Raw genomic sequence first — 19,925 nt, forward strand, 5'->3', positions numbered from 1 at the left:
GTTTTGTTTGGGAGAAATTATGATGCGCCGAGTCTGGACAAAAAAAAAAATCGTCAGGACATATAAATATACCTATTGTATATATAAATTTATATAAATACTAAAATGATAAAAAAAATCAACAAATCAAAAAACTAACATCTTCTATCAACATAACATTGGCAAATGACATCAACCAAAACAATTCCATAACCTATTTACAAAAAGATCAAATTGCTTAACCTCTCACAAGAAGCTCTCACAAGAAGCTCACAAGAAGTTTTTAACTTATTGTAGTAAAAATACAATACTAATTTAAGTTTTATTTGGGATAGCTTTCACATTACTTTTTAAAACAGTTTTTTAGTAGAAAAAAAAAAATTTATACTAAAAAACTGCTTTAGAAAGTAGTAAGAAAGCTGCCCAAGCAAAACCTGAGATAAGAAAACAAACTTTTTGGCTCTCCAATGGCTTGAGTGAAAGCATCCCATGAAAGTTCTATTAGCAATAGCATGAGTAAGCCAAATGGTTCTTCTTGGACACAAAGGAGGAGAGAAAGTCGGGTGAAGGAGATGAAGGCACAAGTATTTGAGTCCTGCCGGAAGCTATTCTTCTTCCAGCGACATGTCCATAAAACAGGCCGGTGAAGGCTGGAACAAATGCATCACTTTGTGAACAGATGTAGAAATCGATTGCACGCTGTAGGTCAGAGCTTCCTGCCTTCAGAAATGCACCTTTCTTGTCGGCAGGGATCAAATCATCCTTCAAGAAAGAGTACAAACATTATGAGCAAGCTGAATTCGCAAAAAGAAAATGCACTAAGAAGCAGCTAAAATGCTTAAGACGAGCATATTTTTACTCCATTGCTTGAAAGTGACCATCACACTTCCAAAGGATTTTTTAAATAAATCTTGGATTTGAGGATTGGCATTTACGTGTGCAATTTGTATTTTCTCAGCTTAAATTTCTGTCAAATTAAGATTTTATTTGGGACAACTTTCTAAAGCAATTATTTAGTACAAAAATTTCTTGAACTCGAAATCTTTTTACTTAAAAAGCTATTTTAAAAGCAATAAGGATGCTGTTTCGAACGAAGCCTAAGTTATATTTTTCATCCTGCTCTTTTAGATGACTGTCATATCGTGTCAAACACCAGATCTTTGAACAAATAAAAGTTCATTTTGCTTATGTTAAATTAACTGAATCTACTTTTTTTTTTTTTTTTGGTTATTATGAGGAAATAACATGTGGCCAGGCAGCCATTACTAATTAGAATAAAATAAAATGTAGGTTAAGGCAACAATTATTGACCAAAATTAATATTTTATGATAAGATTCCATTAATGTGACTAAGTAATAGAATAAATTTGAGGAACTGAATTCAAGATACGCAGTTAAAGAAGCAATTTGGTGCTCAAAATTAAATCTATAAATGGCCTTTTTTTTTTTTTAATGGCCTTAATGCGACTAAGTATTCATTTATTAGTCTAACTTCATTTTCTTAGTCTTTATGATCTATATCAATAGGATTCTAAATATCATATTAGAGCTAAGGCAAGCTCAGATTGGCCACAACAATGTGAGTAATTTTTACGGCTCAATGATCATGCATTGCAAATTCAATAAGGCTTCGTTTGGGATGACATTTTTGTTGCTTCTTAAAGCAGCTATTTAGTATAAAAATTTTGATTTTTAAACTAAAGACCTGCTTTAAGAAGCAACAAAAAAGCCATCCCAAATGAAGCCTAAGAGGTTTACCACTACTATTGAACTAACGATTGATGTGTTCAAACACACCAAATTTCATTATACTTCTTCTGCACTTAAAGCTTTTGACACTATTTAAGAACCAAAAGGTCGGTTCTCGATTTTTAAGATTACTTTATTTCTAAAATAAAAATTATATGTGATGCTTCGGGGGTTGGCATTGATAGTTTCCTAAGCCAAAAACGGCCCATCTAATAAGGACGGATTACAAATACTCAGCAAATACTCATTAAATATGCAACAATTTGAACGGTTCTTACCGTCCGGACTCCCCATAAAATAATTTCTCTCTAATAAGCATATTTCAGATGAACACTACCCATTTAAAAGGAAAATTTCATGACAAATTATTGTGAATTTTATGCTTTAATTCAGCCACTAGAAAGACTACTTATTTTCATAGGAGATTTAATTATATTATGATCGCAAGTCCTCAAAGTGCTTGCAATCACAACAAAAACTAAATTCTATGCGTGTGTTGTACATCTTCAAAGTTCATTTTTGTGGTTTGACATTGAGCGTGTGTTGGTAACAAGGCAATTGATACCCTGAGTCGCGTGTATTAGCTGTTGAATGTTGTTCCTATTAAGGCACCTGGATTTTATAGACTAAATAATGAGAATCTTGCTTATCCAAATTTTCATTCTATATTTCGTTATGCCAAGGACAATATATTAAGCATTGTATCTGAATTTTAAGTCACTGATGAATGTCCTTAAGGGTTCATTGTTATATATTATATGCACTTCACTTCATGACTAACATAATGAAATTAGATGGTGGACTAGCCAGCTGGACGCCTTGGATGTAATAAGACTATATGATGTTAGTACTCATCATGTTTCTATTGGCATTCAATCAGAAATCATGTCAACCACATTATTCTTTATGTATCAATTTTGTGAGCTTACCAAAAAGTTTGTATGATCATCTAGACTTATGATACGTCACCAAAAGTCATCTTAATTGAGTGTGAATCTCAAGGCATATTTGAATTGAAAACTTTCAAAATTGAATTCGAGATCATTTGAACTTCGATTTCATCAACCTTGTAGTCAAACTGACCATCACAACGAGACAAACCAACCGACATCAAAATCAGTCTAATCTGATCACAAATGAGCACAAATCAAAAGGTCTGAAATATAATTGAAACTTACAAAATATTGATTGGATGACCAAATGATCTTTAAATTTTGCATGATTATAGTCGAATAGAGCGACTCGATGAGACGAATCTAACAAGCCCAAGATCGTTTAATTCTGACATCATTAAAGCACTTAAATGTTGAACGAGTGCTTTCAAATCAAGGGAGTCAATATGGGTCGTTCGATGGTCTAGATTTGATCCTGGTTTTCTCAATATTTACGGGGTATATCACTCATAAAAATTTATAAATAGACCTCCACACTTCACATGAAAGGGAAGCTTGGAGCCTTAGCTAGAGAGGGAAGAGAGCCCTGTGAGTTGAAAAATTTTTAAGCTCCACCCAAGCACCATCACAGGCGAACCCTCGCCTCCCGGCCACCGCCACCAGGCCTCCGCCTAGCCGCCATCACAAGACCTCTGTCGACCGATCATCGTTGTTGTGCTTCCACCAAGTAGCCATGCCAGACCTTTGCCTTGGCCGCCACCACAGAACTTTTGCATGTCGACTATTGTTGTTGGACTTTCACTAGCTAACAGCCACCTGACCACTGACGTCAAACCTTTTTGCAGCAAACCACTGCCCGAAAACCCCCATCACCAAGCTACTACAATCCTACGACCCCCATCACTTATCGATTATTATCTTTCCAGCCTCAGTCGCTTGTCGACTGTAGTCTTTGGACAATCATCACCCAACTACATATCCATCTAGCACCATCGTCTGACTATAGTCCCTCCAACCATCGTCGCCCGACTACGGCCCTCACAAACTCAATAGCCCAACTACGGTCTCTCCAACCACCGTTTCCCGACTATGGTTCCTCCGACCAACGTCACATGACTACCACCCCACCGACCTCCGCCGCCCAACTACCATATCACTGACCTCCATCGCCCAACTATAGTCCACCAACCTCTGTCACCCGACAATGGTCCCTCCAACCACTATTGTCATACTACGGTCCCTCTGACTACCGTCAATGACTATAGCCCCTTTGACCTCAGTCGTTTTTTCAAAAAAATGATTAGATTGCATGAATTACCTAATTCTATGGTTTCTAATCATAATATACATTTTGTTGGCACTTTAGAGAACTTAATTGAAAATGTTTGGTACGAATTGGACTTTTTTTATGCCTTCCATTCAAAAACTAATGGACAATCAAAAGTGGTCAATAAAAATTAAGGTAACCTAGTTAAATATTTGGTTGGCAATTGTTAGGCACAAGAGATTTAATGCTTTCTATTATAGAGTTTGGTTATGATAATTTTGCGCACTGCTAAGAAATCTCTTTTTGAGGTTGCTCATGACATGCATCCTAGAAAACTTATAAATCTCATGTCATTACTTCAACAAATATATTTTCTTAATTTGATGTGCCTTTTGCTAAGCATTTACATGTACATAATTTCGACATAAAGTTACAAATTCCTAAGCAAAATGATATAAAACTATGGTTGATACTCAACAAAGAATGGGGAATTTAATAAGGGTGATTTTTTTCTTGTTCAAACTCAACCAAAATGTATTCATCCAAATATAAGAACTTCAAGGGTTTACAAAATTCTTATAAAATTAGGTTCAAATTCTCATTGGAATGATTTGAATCAACAATTTAATTTTAATCATGTGCTTAATGTCAAAGATCTAATAAATCATCGAGGCACCATTGATCCTTTCATACTTACATTCATTCTTTCTATAGGTGAAGATTCTACTTGAATGAATAATGTTATTGCCACAAAGATTCCTTCCACCATAATTGCCCCATCTAGTACAGTAAATATAATTTTTACAGAAATAATTTCTATTATAGAAATAAGTTAGTCAAATAAAGAGATAGGAGTAATAAGGATTTAGTTCAAGTGAAGTGTATTAAGAATAAAGACAAAAAGTGCTTTTATTAGAAGAGGGTATTCAACAAAGATGGATGAGATATTTTGCTAAACTTTTCAATGAAGATTGTCAGAATACGATTGACTTTAGTGACCTTAGCATCCTAAATGAAAATAAAGATTTTTTATTTTATCGGTATATTAGTAAAAATGAAGTTTGAGAGGCTTTAAAGAAAATAAAGTGTGGAAAAGCTATTAAACATGATGGTATTCCAATAGAAGTGTGGAAATGCTTAGGAGATGAAGGAATTTATTGGCTTACTAAACTTTTTAATATTATTTTGGAGACTAAAAAGATGTAAGATAAGTGGAGAATGAGTGTGTTAATTTATATTTTTAAGAATAAAGATGATACACAAGATTGTGTGAATTATAGAATTAAGTTGATGTGTCATACTTTAAAACTATGAGAGAGAGTTTTGGAGCATAGGTTGCAGCGTGATACTAATGTTTCTCAAAATCAATTTGGATTCATGCCGAGTAGGTCAACTATAAAAGCTAAGCATTTATTGAGAGGTTTGATGGAGAAGTATAGAGACAATAAGGAGGATCTACATATGATATTTATTGATTTAGAGAAAGCATGTGATAAAGTTGTAAGAGAAGTGCTATGGAGAGTTCAAGAAAAGAAAGGGGTAAGGGTTAATAATGCTTATATTCAAGTCATTAAAGGAAATGCATGCAAAAGTGTTACTTGTGTTCAAACACAAAGTGGTTTGACCAAGTATTTTCCTATCTCAGTTGGATTATATGAAGAATCAGCCTTATAACCATATCTTTTTGCTTTAGTCATGAATGTTCTCACTAGACATTTGCAAAAGGTTGTCCCTGGTGTATGTTTTTTGCTGATGATATTTTCTTGTTGATAAGACTAGAGAGGGAGCTGAAGGTATACTTGAATTATGGAGGTCAACTTAGAGTCTATAGGCTTTATTTGAGTGGATCTAAAGTGCATATATAGAGTGTAATTTTAGTAATAATAGATCTAGAGGGGGGATTGTATTTAGGCATCAAATCATTAATAAGAGTACTGTTTTAGATATCTTGGGTCTATTATTTATAATGATGGTGAAATAGATGGGATATTATAGTAGATTCAACTTGGAAGGTTGAAGTGGAGGAATACAATGGGCTTGTTGTGGATAGAAAGTCCCCTCAAACTTAAGGGAAAATTCTATAAAATGGTGGTGAGACCTGCAATGCTTTATGGTGCAAAATGTTGGCCATTAAAAGAGAAGCATAATATTAAGTTAAGTGTTGCAAAGATGAGGATGCTCAGGTGGATGAGTGGCTTTTAAAAGAGAAGCATAATATTAAGTTAAGTGTTGCAAAGATGACGATGCTCAGGTGGATGAGTGGCTTTACTTTTAGACAGGATACGAAATGAGCATATACGTGAAAAAGTTAGAGTAGCTCTAGTGGAAGATAAGAGAGAGACGCCTTAGATGGCTTGGTCACATAAAACGGCGGTCTTCCAATGACCCAATTAGGAAAGTAGATGTATTAGATTTGACTTATGTTAAGAAAGGTAGAGGTAGACCTAAAAAGGCTTGGTTAGAAAATATAAGAAATGGCCTTTCTTTATTAGATTTAAATGAGAATTTGACTAATAACAAGACACAATGGAGAAAAACTATTCATGTAGCCGACTTCACATAGTTGGATAAAGGCTTGATGTTGTTATTTTGTCGTTGTTGTAGGGAAATAATTTCTACAAGTTCATCTAGACTACCCAAGTATCAAGTTCATAGGAAGAATCAGCCTCCTAGTGAACACTCTTGAATCACACATGAAGTGTTGAAGTTAGTATCACACCTACTGTGCCACATTCCTAACTCTTTAGAGAAGAGTTATTATAGCCCCCAAGAATTGATGTAATACATAAGCCCAAAGCAAGAATTAGAGCTAGGTCAAAGTCAAGATTGAGTAAAACATATGAAATTTAATTGTATTTCTTAGTTCTTTTTTCTATATAAATTATTATTTTTAAGTTATATCGAGTTAAATGGGATGAATTATCCATTTAGACAATACAAGGTTTAATTTTGAATTATTTACAAGGACGTATTCAATTTGGATAGGATTAGTTTTAAAATTCAATTATTATCCCATTTTCTATTATTTACAATGATATATTCAAGGTGTACTTATTATTCTCTTGCAAAAAAAATTAAACTATCTTTACATTCCATCTTTCTCTCTCCTCTCTCTGTTTCTTAACACATGATTTTCTCTCGTCTCCTGACTATCACCTTGCTTGTTGTCCTCCTCATCACTTCACTAGTAGCCTACTCACGCTCGCCTTCTACTTCATATTGCAACACCTCAGACTCCATCCAACTTCTTCCAGCTGCCAACGCTCATGCTTTGTTGTGATAAGATTTTGCCTGACTTCTCTAAGGGATTCTTCTTACCCTGACCTGCCCAAGGAATGAATTAGATTGGATGGCCTAAGATATTACAAGACTTCATAACCCAGATTTTTTAATGGAGATTTTTATAACCTAGACCTTTTTGAGAGAATTTTTAATTTGATAGCCCAACATTTTTTTTTTAACTAGGCCTTTGTAATCGGGGCATCCACACGGAATATTTATATTTAACTGCCTAACGTTTTTCAAGATTAAGTTTGGTAACTTAGAGTTCTATAGGATTAATTTTTTAAGCATAAGGGAGGGTTAGGGCTAATTTTGATATTGATTTTCGGATTTTTATCAAGAGTGGATCTTTATAACCAAGCATTCCCTATGAGGGAGTATGGAGCCATAGGAGGGAATGACACCAATAGGATTATAACCAAGCTTTCCCTACGAGGGATTATGAAGTCATAGGATGGATGACACCACTAGGTTTTTTATTTAGGATGTTGGTGACCTGAATCCAGCCTTGATGATTTAATCAGTTTTGATAGAACTTTACTAAATCAAGGAATGATAGAAAGGCAACATTTTCACTTAGAATTTGAGTTTTGCTATCTCAAACTCAACCCAGATGGCTGAACTGAGATATTTGCATTCAGTGGTTAGCTCAAATTGAAGGCAATAACTCTACATGGGGATTTAGAATTTTGGGAAAACCTGCAATCTCCTATTCTCTTGATATCGATAACAAAATGGTCATAAGTTATGAAGTAAATCAAAGAGAAAGGAAAGCATTACAACCGTCAGATGACGATGCAGTGATATCACAACAGGTCCCTAAGTATAAGCAACTGTGATTAGAGTATTCCAACAAATATTAATGGAGCAGTTACAATAGGAACAAAGTGCAAGTAAAATATTACTTGGATTAAATGAAGTGTTTTTAAAAAGTTGGATCAAAACAAAATGTGGTCTATAGTTTGGAAACTTATGCGCAATACGCAATAAAAAATTTGAAAAACTTTCAACATAAAATAAAATAGATGTAATCGGCATAAAGTGATGGAAAGAAAGAGCTGCAAACCTTTATATAAGTGTTTGGAAATATCTCCCTGAAGAAATTGAGACTTTCATGCCACCAGGTCTGTGTCAGGTAAATAGTGGTATTTCCATCAAAGCCCCTTTTTTTCAAGAATTCTGCAATCTCTTGAGCGTTGTAACAACTCTTTCTTTTCTTAAATCCATTTTGTTTGCAGATTTTCTTCTCCAGAACATCTGTTCTCAAGTCAATTGCAACAAAACAGCCATTTGACTTCTGATTCAGGGTTCTAAGGCTCCCAGCCATCATGTCTACCAGCTCCTGAATCTCTGGTTTCAGTTCAAGGCTTCCGAACATTGCTAAGCATGTTGTCGAGGCCAGGTCAGCATTCTGCTTCTCCCTCAATTTCAGATTTACCGAAGGGAAGTAGGTAGAAAGCCTCAAGTAACCCTTAGCCCGGAATATAGGTTCAATTTTTTTCACTATGAAATCTTCTGAAGCCCCATTAGGAACTCTCACTACAGCTGGGCTCCTGGAAGTTACTTCAGGGGGGAGCTCTTTAACTATCGTAATCACACCATCCAAGCTCCTCATGAATTTATCGACATCATACATATCTTGGAATATCCTGAATATTTTGAGGATTCAAAACAAATCATGTACAAAACCAGAAAATTAAACACTCGGTCTAGACAAATTACCTCTTTTGACCTGGTTCACTTCCCCTGATGTCAGGTAGGACAAGTGTGGCATTTACATACCTAGCAATAACCACAGCATCTGCAAGCTGACAAAATAGAAGGAAAAAAAAAACACTTACATCAAATTATAGAAAAAAGAGCATCAAGATTGCTGAAAAAACAAACATGCTAAATATAGAGTAGTTTTTGTCAGAATAAATGATGTGAGCATACAAATAACGTTTTTCTTTATTTTCTGGAACTTGTTATTTCCGGTTTTAATACAATGCAAAGGAAAAAACAATCCAATCATCCTTTTAGATGCCAATATCAACAGCTGAGAGCCTGAGGGCGCATTTAGAAATGCTTTACAGACAGCTACCAAACTCTGTTCGAGAAAAAAGTCTATATTACTCACCCATTTTTTTCAAAACTCCGCTTTTCTCATAACAAATCTATACCTATTTTTACAAGTACCAATAACCATACCAAGAAAACCCTAGATACCCTAGATCCGGACGAATTATAACGAAAAGAAGAGATCAATTGATTAGAACTTTGAAGATTTTTTAGTTGAGCAAAAAAACAGAGCATCTCCATGGCAATTAAAGATCAAAAGAGCTAGCTAAAAAAAGGGTTTCTGGTCTCATGCTTGGCAAATACAGAACACTAAGGGTTCATAGTACAGTTCATTCTGACTGTAAACAAATCCAAGAAGAAGCTCTTTAAAACTGGCCCGTAACTGAAACCAGCTCTAAATAAAGCTGAATTCAACAGCAAGCTGATGATATCATCTTTGATTCGAGGAATCGTATAAGATTCACCATGAAAAAATCTATTGACAAATACCTGCGACACATGATGGTCGGGACCATTTGTCAAAGAGAATACAATGAAACCTTTGGATGGCTCAGTATCCTCTGCATTAGCAAACCAGAAAAGCAAATTAAAACAGAAGGAAAAAGCAAGTATAAAACCAGTATACATAATTGACTAAATCGTCATAGTTTATGCGTTGATTTCAAGCATTCTCTTTATAAATTACTTGAAACCGGTTTGGTCCAGCATTGCTTCAGCTGCTGGCTATCAACATTCCAGGGACCCTTAGACAAAAGTGTTATTGCTGAAACCTTATTCTCCTCAAACTTCTTTAAGCGAACACCAGATTGCATTTGAAGACTCATCTGAGCACACAACAAAACTCTGTGAATGTTTGGGCTGGTCCTAACTATAAAAAAGAGCTAAAACGCAAGAAAATTTAATAAATACAAAATTTAGAGCGAAGCTAGGGCAGGTAACTTCATTCAAGAAACATAATTTGAAGCTCTGCATTAACATTAAAGAAGGGAACAGGAAATTGCGTAGCAAACATATGTGAATCAGAAATCCTTTTCTTTCACAATCAATCAATGAGGTAAAAATCACACAAAATCCAAGAGAATTGACCCATTTCTTGATGCAGGACTCAATTATCGACTCATCATCAGGATTGGAATATCATCACTTGTCTTATTTGAAAATGTAATCAACTTCCTCGTTGGTATTGACTACATAATTATGATTATTGGCCAAAACAAATTCCTTACTAGGGGAGGTTGTGATTCAAGTGGGCTTGGCCCAACCTATCATCCTAAGGGGCATCAACGTCGATGCCCCTGCAGTGGTAGCAATTAAAGGTCTCAAACTATGTCTCGAAATATTTCTATACCAAAATGGTCCAAAACCCAGACAAATTAGCAAGGTCAACGTTCATCAAATTTCACCAACCTGGTCAAGCCAAGTCAAGTTAGTTCAAGAGATTGCATAATAAGACAACATGATCAAAAGAATCAGAAATGTTTTGATCCGAATAAAATAACCAAAGCAACCCTAAGTTAAGCTCCAATCAAGTCAACTAATTGAACATACGACCAATATATAAGATTGATCATATATATGATATGTAAATCATACATATAATCAGCTCAATTTCAACAAATAAAAAGTAAAAAAAATCCAGTGGAACTCAACTTTTGGATTCCCTAGATGACTCAAATAGCTAGTTTTCATGATTCTTCATGTAAGTTTAGCCCCACATCTCCCATGAACAAAAGCGGAGGTAACCTCTTCATCATAAATAAAATGGGTATGATAGAAAAAGGGTAGATGTAGAAATATGGTGGTTTTGTTTGAATGACACTGCACCATCACCCAAGATGAATGAGACTCTTGAGCTCATCATCTCCTCATATAGATCCCTTCTCTACCTAAGTTGTCAACTAATAGCTCATAGGTTGTCCAACAACCCGGTAGAGTCCATGCCAACGGAACTATCCAATATGACCGTATGGATATGACGACAAGGTTCCCAAAAACCACTTGCCTTGTTCATTAACTGTTTGCTCACTGTTTTACCAATGACCTAAATGAGTTAACACTTGCAGAACCACATGTGCATGACTTTTTGGATGTAGGAAAGGAGGGGGCAAGTAGCCATGATGTCGATTGGTTGACCGCAAGCTCATTAGATGTCCAACACCCCAATAGGGCTGAGAAAAGCCATGTTGTTCATACATGACCTTTTGGATACAGCAATAATGTTCCTTGAATGATTATCGAAGCTTTTGCACCACCTTTATTGAGCATTATAGATGTGATGGTTACAGGCAAGGCAACCACCATTGCCCATTATCTAAAGGTTACACGAAACTCTAACATGCCTATTACTCCACTAGTCCATTGCCTCGAATTTATGTTAAGGATGATTGTAATTGGTCACCCATGTTTGATCTTGATCACTTGAGCATAAGCATATATATACAAACTTGAGCCCGATCAAGTGTTTGGGCTTGAGTTTGAGCCAGTGTCTGAACATGATATCATAGCAACAATGATGTTAAGACTGCTCCTTATTGTTCCATTACATCTTGAGACAAAGATACAGGATGTTATTGAAGCAAAGCATGAGGAGTCTTCAGTAACTGTTGTTATTACCAACTGATGTTACACGAAAGCTCCATCATGCCCATTACCTCCAATAACCCATTACCTGCACCAATTTATGTTAAAGATGATTATGCTCGGTCACTAATGTTCGAGCTTAAGCCTGAGCATGTAACCCAATTTGATCTTTGATCGCTCAAACGTGAATTTGAGCTAGTGCCTAAGCTTGATATCATGCTAGCTCATTATATTAAGACTAATCTTTAGTGGTCCATGCATCTTGAGCCAGAGACATATGAACTTGTTTAGCCCGAGTATGAGGAGTCTCTAGTAATTTTTGTTATTCCTAACTTATACCAATGGAAATACAATTTACTCTATCAATAGTACACAAGCAGAATTTGTTTATTCATAGCCACCACCACCATATCATAATATGCTTATTGATCAAATAAATGAGATGCAATGTGGCATCATGTATGGCGATATGCAAATATGAAGTTCACAAACTCTCCTCTAGTTGTTTGAGTTATTGATAGCCATCTTATTCCTTATGATGGACATCAACCTCATCTACATCTGCTAAATTACAGTATTTGTCTACATCTTGGTGTACTGAGAAAAGTACACAAGTCAGATCAATAGCCACAACCTTTAGACATGATTACTAGCATCATTCCACTACCAATAACACCACCCAATCCCCAACTAGTTGCTAGTGCACATGTTGGTTTGATGTTAACGTTCACCATAATCTCCAAACTACACAGATGGCCTTATTCCTGCCATTTGCAAATTGTACATGAGCAAGTTTCACCATCGCCTCATTTATAGACAATATCTCATCCAATTCAATTCTTCATATACGAGTTCTCCATACTTTAAGAGAGTAGATATAGGAATCTGCATCGATATAATATTTGGCATGTCTGACTAATCTTATTTCAATTTGTCAATATCTTCCTAATTTGGATTCATTGTATGCAAATGATGTAACCAAAAGACTATTTTATTTTGAGGAATCTTTCATATAAAACATTATCTTTACAAAAGTATTGACGCTCTTTTACTTGTTTCATATTGATATGTTCTTAGATGTAAAAATTCTCCTCATAAATAAATGATGCTTGTATGTTGAAAAGAATATTCATGACTAATACAAACAAATTTCAGGCAAAGCCTAGACTACTTCCTCCTCGGTTTTCTACCTCCACTCTAATTTTATTTCACATGTTTCTCTAATCTTATTTGGATTTGTCAACATCTTTCTTATTTGGATTCAATGTATAACAACGATGTAATCAAAAGGCTATTTTATTTTGAGGAATCTTTCATATAAATCTTATCTTTACAAAAGGATCCATCATATTTCTTTTGATATTGTTTTACTTGTTTCTTATTGATATGTTATTAGATGTAAAAGATTCTCCTCATAAATAAATGATGCTTGTATTTTGAAAAGCATATTGATGAATAATACAAACAAATGTAAGCAAAGCTTGGACATCTCCCGCCTCGGTTTTCTACCTCCACTCTCTCTCCCCTCAACTTTCCTCCTCACCCTACTCCCCTCTTTCTATGGCCCTCTTCCTTCAAGACTCTCTCCTTTCTCCAAGCACTCACGGCCAAGAGCAATTCCAATGTCTTAGATTCTCATCATTTATTCAACCTAGAACATCTTGGCTGCCAAAGTATCACCATGCCCATTCGTCTAATACCAAGAACAGTAAAGCAGTGGCAAAGCCCAATAGATGAATCGGTTTCTTGACAACAAAAAGCATCTAATTTCCACATGAATGCATACAGAAGCTGGTGAAATGGACGACCGTAGCTGCCAGTTCCAATACACTTCAAGCGTGCTTCTTACACTCCAACTGAACACAACAAGAAAGCCTAAGAATATGATATCTCAAAATCCAACCTTTTAATGTGTCAAACTAAATCATCTCTACTACTAACCATAATAAATCAAATCAACAGAACTAAATTCAACCAACAGCACATTTCAACAAGAAGAATCCCAGAAATAAAAAATGGAAGCTACAATCAACTAGTCCGTTACCTTGTAGGCATCGAAATGGTCTCTCTTGATCATATTCCCCAGCATAGCGAACATGGAGATGGTGAGGAAAGCCCCCAGAATCTGCCTTGGATCCACTGCCATTGTCGCAATCCGCCAAAGTGTAGAACACCGAAAGACGGCGAAAGAGATCAGGCGAGCAGAGATTGGCACAGAGAGCAAGCGCAGAAACAAAGACGAGACTCCTTGGCCCTGAAATGTAGCAGATAGAACGCGGAGCCAACACCTTTTAAGAAATGGAGGCAGAGGGAGAAAAGAAGCTATTGGACTGATAATTTCTCTGGTCGACAAATTAGTGGGTGCCGACGTCCAATTATTAAGAAAATAACACTTGAGCCTTCTCTTATATTTTGTGTTTAATTCGAATTTAAATTTTTTAATTTTCTTTTTTATCAAGTCAATATTTATTGCATTTTCATGGTATTTAATAAATATAAATAGAAGTAAAAACATTTAGCAGTACTAATTAATGCATCATATAATATCTTAATGAAATGGACAATGAATAAATATTAATAAAATAATTTCAAATAATTGTGTGCATTAATTGCCATTTGCTTCAAATTAATATATGAATTATGGTGTAGTTAAAAAAAATTTATTGGAATGGCTATTTTAAAAAATCTTATGAATTCTTATGGAGCCAAAAAAATTGAGGGGAGACGTAAATTTGCTATTTTAAAAATATCATTAATATGTTTTAATATATATCTATAAACTTATATTTTTGGAGGGAGCATAGATTGAATATTTTTATAAAAATTATATTTATACATTTTTATTTCTCATTGCTTCTATAAACTTATACTTTTTATTGAACATCTAATAAAATCTCATTGCTTATCTCTCTAAAATATTTATTTTGCATATACAATTGGAGAGCATTATCTCTTATTAAAATTCAAGAAGCAAAACAACATTAAGTTGTTGGGATCAAGAGAATAATTTCTGAGGATTTTTAGAAGTATGACTACTCTTTGAGGAATTTAATATTTGTATTTCAATATTAAATGGTAGAAATAAAGACTTGGAGCCCACTGTGTAATAGGTATCATTCACTCAAGGACTATGATAAGGGCATTTTAAATATGCATTGGATTTGTAGTAACTTAGAATTTTAGCTAATTATTGAACTGCACCAAGAACCATCTTAATTTTAAGGGATATAATTGCATATCTACTACTTTATCTTGGCCACACTATTATGATTTTATGGGGAACTTGTGTTGACTTCATAGGACCAATTAGGGGCCAAAAAATAGCTAGAAAACTTTGACTAGGAGCTCATCATTGAAAATAAGACAATTAGCAATGATTTTAGAACTGTGGTTATTGCCTCAAAATGTGAGATTATAATTAAAGGAATTATGATATATCATAATATGGAAGAAGCTCCTTCATTCCCCTCTATGCCTCCTTTCTTAAATTATGGATGCAATCAGTGATGAAGAACACTTTCGACAGCCAATGAAAATGAGAGAAGGAGCGCAAGCTTGAGACCCATCAAATAATTATGTATAACTGTTGATCTCATTTTTTGTATGAGGTCACTTGGACCAATCCTGACCCTAAATCAATTTAATCTCCAAATCAATCCAAACTCTAGGATCCTCCTAGAATCCCGACCTTAGGATCTATTATAGGTCTTATGATCCTTCTAGACTTCATACCTTTTGATCTACTTAGATCTTAGATCAATCCAGACCTTAGGGTCTACTTAGATCTTAGATCAATCCAGACTCAAATCCAAGGCCAAAGGTCCAAGTCCTAAAAGCCTTTTTTAGTGAATTTTCAAATACTTCAAAACCCAGTCAAATGACCTCTGATTCAGATTCTATCACTTGTAAAGTGATAAGATATGTCTCCAGAGGTAACCCTTCAAATTTGATCCAATTATGAGTTATCTAACCCCAGAAACTTAATCGAATTCCAAATGCTGTAAAACCTTCAAATATTTACGGCCTATGCCACTTAACCTGTCATTTAGTAGATCCTGACCTTGGAGCTTTATCCAAAGCCTCTAATCACTTCTAAACCTTTAATCCTGACCTATTGAATATTAAACTGCATTTTTGTCGACCCACTTTGACCCCCCAGTTGACCAGGGGTCAAAATGACCAAAATGCCCTTTTAAGGCAATTTTGAAGTTTCTCTGGATTTCAACATGCCATTTTCAAATCAAACCCTAAAACCTCTCCCAATACATCCTAATCACCATTAGGAACACATTAGATTCAAACTCTGAACCTGGTCAAATCTGGTTGACCAGATCGACCTTTTTTACCAAAATACCCTTATGGGGTTCAAATACCCATTTCAAACCAAATGACCTCTAAATTGTTTGTAACCACTTCCAATAATTTTCAAATATCAAAACAAACCTGATGAATCCATTTCCAAACCCTGGACCCACCCGGTTGACCAAGTCAACCAAGGTTGACTCAATCAGCCTTTAAACCTATTTCCACCCAATTAAGCTCCAGTTTAATTCTGAATCCTCTAAAACTCTCTTGAACTCATCCTAATTGATTTGTACTTGACTGATCATCCTGACCCAGTCACTAGTTGATTTGGTCAACTTGGCCCATATCTGGTCAAACTTGGCCCATTTAGGTCTATATTTAAACTCAATTCAATAAAGCTTGTCAAATTTCCATGTCCCTTCAATTATATGCTTTAAACTTCTCTGAATCTAATATGAATCAAGTTATGGCCTTTTTGACCAAGTTAACCCATTAACCTTTGGTCAAACCACCTTAAATCATTTCCAAAATATTCAAGCCTTAATTCTTGAGTGTCAAACCCTCTTCAAGCTATTTTAATTAGCTCCTCAACTATCCTTGGCTGCCACCTCAGCATTATTGACCATATTGACTGGTCAAACAGTCAATATAAAGCTTTAAAAGGCTTAGATGGTCGATCTTGCCCTAATGAACATGCCACCTCAAATCCACTTCACTTCAGCAGTTTCAAATAGCTTCTAGAGTATTCTTAAGGTAATCCTAATCCTTAGATTAGGATTAGATCAAATCTAAATTATCCCTTGTGCCCAAAGGACATTTTCACCTTTCCACATAGATGTACTTTGTCCTTTTTGATTCCCTGCTTCTAACTGCCCTGGAGATAAATGGAATGCATCAAGGAGGCTTCCAAGTCGATCAGAATCGTCCCCTATAGCCAAGGTATCTTGAATAGGGGAAAGGACTAAAGAGCGAGGATTCTAACGCTAGCATTCTCTCACTCAATCCCTCTTCCCCAGAGCTATTTCAGCCTCCAAAACTCTCTAAAACCTTCTCCAGGCCTTTCCCTAATGCTCCCAAGCTTTTCTTCATCAAAATCTAGCCTCCAAAGCCCTCATTGAATAACTTCAAATACAGCCAGAGCTAGCTCTTGGAGTCTTCACCAAAGTTGAAGAAGGCATCTTTAGCTTTCCAACAAGCCCAATAAGTCAAAAATCAGACAGTTGGATTGTAAGTTATTCTCGTTTTTAGTAAAATTTTAAATTTAAAACTGTAGCAAATCTAAAATGCATGGAGCCTCCAAACTCCAGGCATTGTTAGATCACGTTGCCCTCTAGTTACAGTTCAAATTTCGTGCAATTTCATCAAGTATTTTGAAAGATATGAGCATTTAAAAATCTTTGACTCTGGTTCAACCAGAGCCATCCGATCGCGCTCGCTTTTAGCATGATCGGACGACCCAGAAATAGCCGCTTCACCTCCTAGACTTACGCGGCTACCCTCTGGCTCGAACGCGGGTCATTCCTTGGTCTTGATGCCGGCGTGGCTCTCTCGTAGCTGCCCGATCAGATGCGGTAAACGGACGATCGATCCAGCCATCTGACGTAGTTAAGTGGCAGGACCCAGCCCGCCACGTGTTACAACGCCATTCCTCGCCGCCGTTTCAACGCCAATCATTGGCACCGGCGGCCGGTTTGACCAAAATTATATTAAAAAGAATTAAAACAAATGCCCTTATCATCTAAAATTCACAGAAAATCAAGTTTTCCACTAAATGGGAAGTTCTTGGGCTCGTTGGAAAGGAAATTTAATGTAGTATTTATTAAAACTAAAATTAAGTTTATTTTATTTATGTATTGTGAGATATTTAAGTTTATATTAATTTCATTTTTTGTAATTTTCTCACAATCTCGTGGTCAACTGAAGTCCAAATTTTGTTGGAAGATTATTGGGTATCTTAGGCATGTTTAATGATTTTCCTAGGGTCAAATACTTAATAGATCTCTGTGATGTGAATTTTTAAGGTAAAGGATCCATTTTAGACCCTAAACTTTAAAAATTCATAACTCCCTAGATTTTTTGCATTTTGCTGTAAAACTTCTATGATGTGAATGCATATGTACCAGGGTTAAATACACCAAGTTTCAAGCCAATTTGAACAGTATAGACACTTAGGAAAAATAATTAAGGAAGTGTCTAGAAACTTAGAAAATTCCTAGGGTATTATATACACACCAATAGGGGTGAAATTCAACAGCATTAAACTTAGTGACATTTCAAAAAACCATAGGTTAAATTTCACCTAATTTGGAGTTTATTTGATAGAAAATTAAACAAGTCAAAATTAGTAAATTAAGCTTTAAAACTTCCAAAAATTACAATAAATCAAGTTTTACTCTAAAAAATATAAATAATACCTATAATTGACCAGAATCAAATCCTTAATCAATGAAAATTAAAAGCTCTTTGATTTGACAGCAAAATTGAACCTAATTTAATTTTAATTAAAAATTAATATTTAATTAATTTATTAATTTAAAATAATTAAAAATTTCAAAAAATTCCCAAACACTTGGGAATCTCTCCTTAGGTCATTCCTAACTTTTGGTGTTGATTTCAAGGAGTTTGAAATTCATTTGGAGCAAAATCAAGAAAATCCCTCTAATTAAATAATTAAATAAATTCAATAAATACACAAATTTTGAAAATTCATAATTAATTCTAGAAAACTTCAAATTGACCAAATTCAAAAGCATTCAACTCATAATTAAATCTAGTATTTATTAAAAATATTAAACCTTCAAAAATCACTCAAAGTCAAAAAGTCAACAAATCGGTCAAACTTAAGTCAAAATTAGTCAAATCTTCGAACCTTCATAACTAAATAAAAAAAATCTAATTTTAGCGTACTTATAGTCTAACTGATCATATTAAGGTCTAGTATTTTAATAAATTATTAATTTTCTAGAAGATACTCTTAATTAAAAAGTCAATTTTTGACCCCTTAATTAAATGATCAAAATAATCCAAAAAATTCCTAAAACTTGAAAATCATTCTAAAACTCCATAAATTTTAATTGACTTTAAAATCCAGTAATTAACCAACTTTAATTAAAATTTATTAACTTTCAAACTTTAATCAACTTAAATCACTTAATCATACCGGGTACCACTAAGTAACACAGGCCTACGAGGCTATTAGCTTAGCCACAAGGAAGGTGAAATAAACTTCACGGCCTTGATGAGAAACAAAGGTGGTATCCAATAAATAATTAAAATCTATTTTAAAATTAACTTTAAGTCATTAATATTTAAACTCGAACCTAAATTTTCCCTTAAGCCTTTCAACTAATCGAACCTTAAGCAACTTCAATATAATGATCCTACTTAGGACATATCCAAACCACACAGCCTTACTCACAAACTTTAGATGATTTTCTAGGACAACCAACTCTAGTTTTAGGCTAGGCCGGTGTTTACTTTTCTGCTGTGTGCTGGGTTTTTGAGCTTTCACTACATGCTGGTTGCCAGTTTAGAATTGATGTATTTGTTTACTTATTTTTTTGCACTCTATGTCGTGAGTAATTGAGCATTTTAAATTTCAAATATTAACTACTTGAGATTGATTATAATTTCTTGGGATTATAAATAACTGCTGATTATTAGGATAATTATGTATGATCAAGTCTAGAATTTTATCTTTTCAAATGTAATTTGATTATATAACGGTTGTAAATATTCAAAGTGATTTAAGTTTGGGATATTAATATCCAACTTGAATTCCAAAGAGGAGAAGACATCCCTAAAGGGGA

General features: G+C 34.7%; 1 protein-coding gene across 3 annotated transcripts; it reads right to left on the reverse strand.

The window, feature by feature from the left end:
• Positions 1-370: 370 nt before the first annotated feature.
• On the reverse strand, positions 371-14,069 carry LOC110093279 (protein MANNAN SYNTHESIS-RELATED 2). Of its 3 annotated transcripts, none has more exons than XM_028696456.1 (6): positions 13,856-14,069; positions 9,917-10,055; positions 9,721-9,791; positions 8,893-8,978; positions 8,237-8,819; positions 371-717 (listed from the first exon to the last, which is right to left on the reverse strand). In XM_028696456.1, exons 1-6 carry the CDS (start codon positions 13,955-13,957, stop codon positions 481-483), a joined length of 1,218 nt encoding a protein of 405 aa, XP_028552289.1. In that variant the 5' UTR covers positions 13,958-14,069; the 3' UTR covers positions 371-480. The 3 variants fall into 3 exon arrangements, with proteins under 3 accessions (XP_028552289.1, XP_020673776.1, XP_028552290.1); XM_020818117.2 differs by having other exon boundaries at positions 373-741; positions 13,856-14,062; XM_028696457.1 differs by having other exon boundaries at positions 599-773; positions 13,856-14,068.
• Between the last annotated feature and the right edge of the window lie 5,856 nt (positions 14,070-19,925).

The sequence above is a fragment of the Dendrobium catenatum genome, unplaced genomic scaffold (genome assembly GCF_001605985.2).
Source record: "Dendrobium catenatum unplaced genomic scaffold, ASM160598v2 fragScaff_scaffold_743, whole genome shotgun sequence".
Lineage (NCBI taxonomy): Eukaryota > Viridiplantae > Streptophyta > Magnoliopsida > Asparagales > Orchidaceae > Dendrobium > Dendrobium catenatum.

What these genes read in the sequence shown, in the direction of transcription:
- LOC110093279 (XM_020818117.2), bottom strand. Translation starts at nt 13,957, where the DNA reads ATGGCAGTGGATCCAAGGCAGATTCTGGGGGCTTTCCTCACCATCTCC. An exon ending in ACCATTTCGATGCCTACAAG is followed by an intron (nt 10,056 to 13,855) that starts GTAACGGACTAG and finishes TTGTGTGCTCAG; the next exon opens with ATGAGTCTTCAAATGCAATC. An exon ending in CCGACCATCATGTGTCGCAG is followed by an intron (nt 8,979 to 9,720) that starts GTATTTGTCAAT and finishes CTATTTTGTCAG; the next exon opens with CTTGCAGATGCTGTGGTTAT.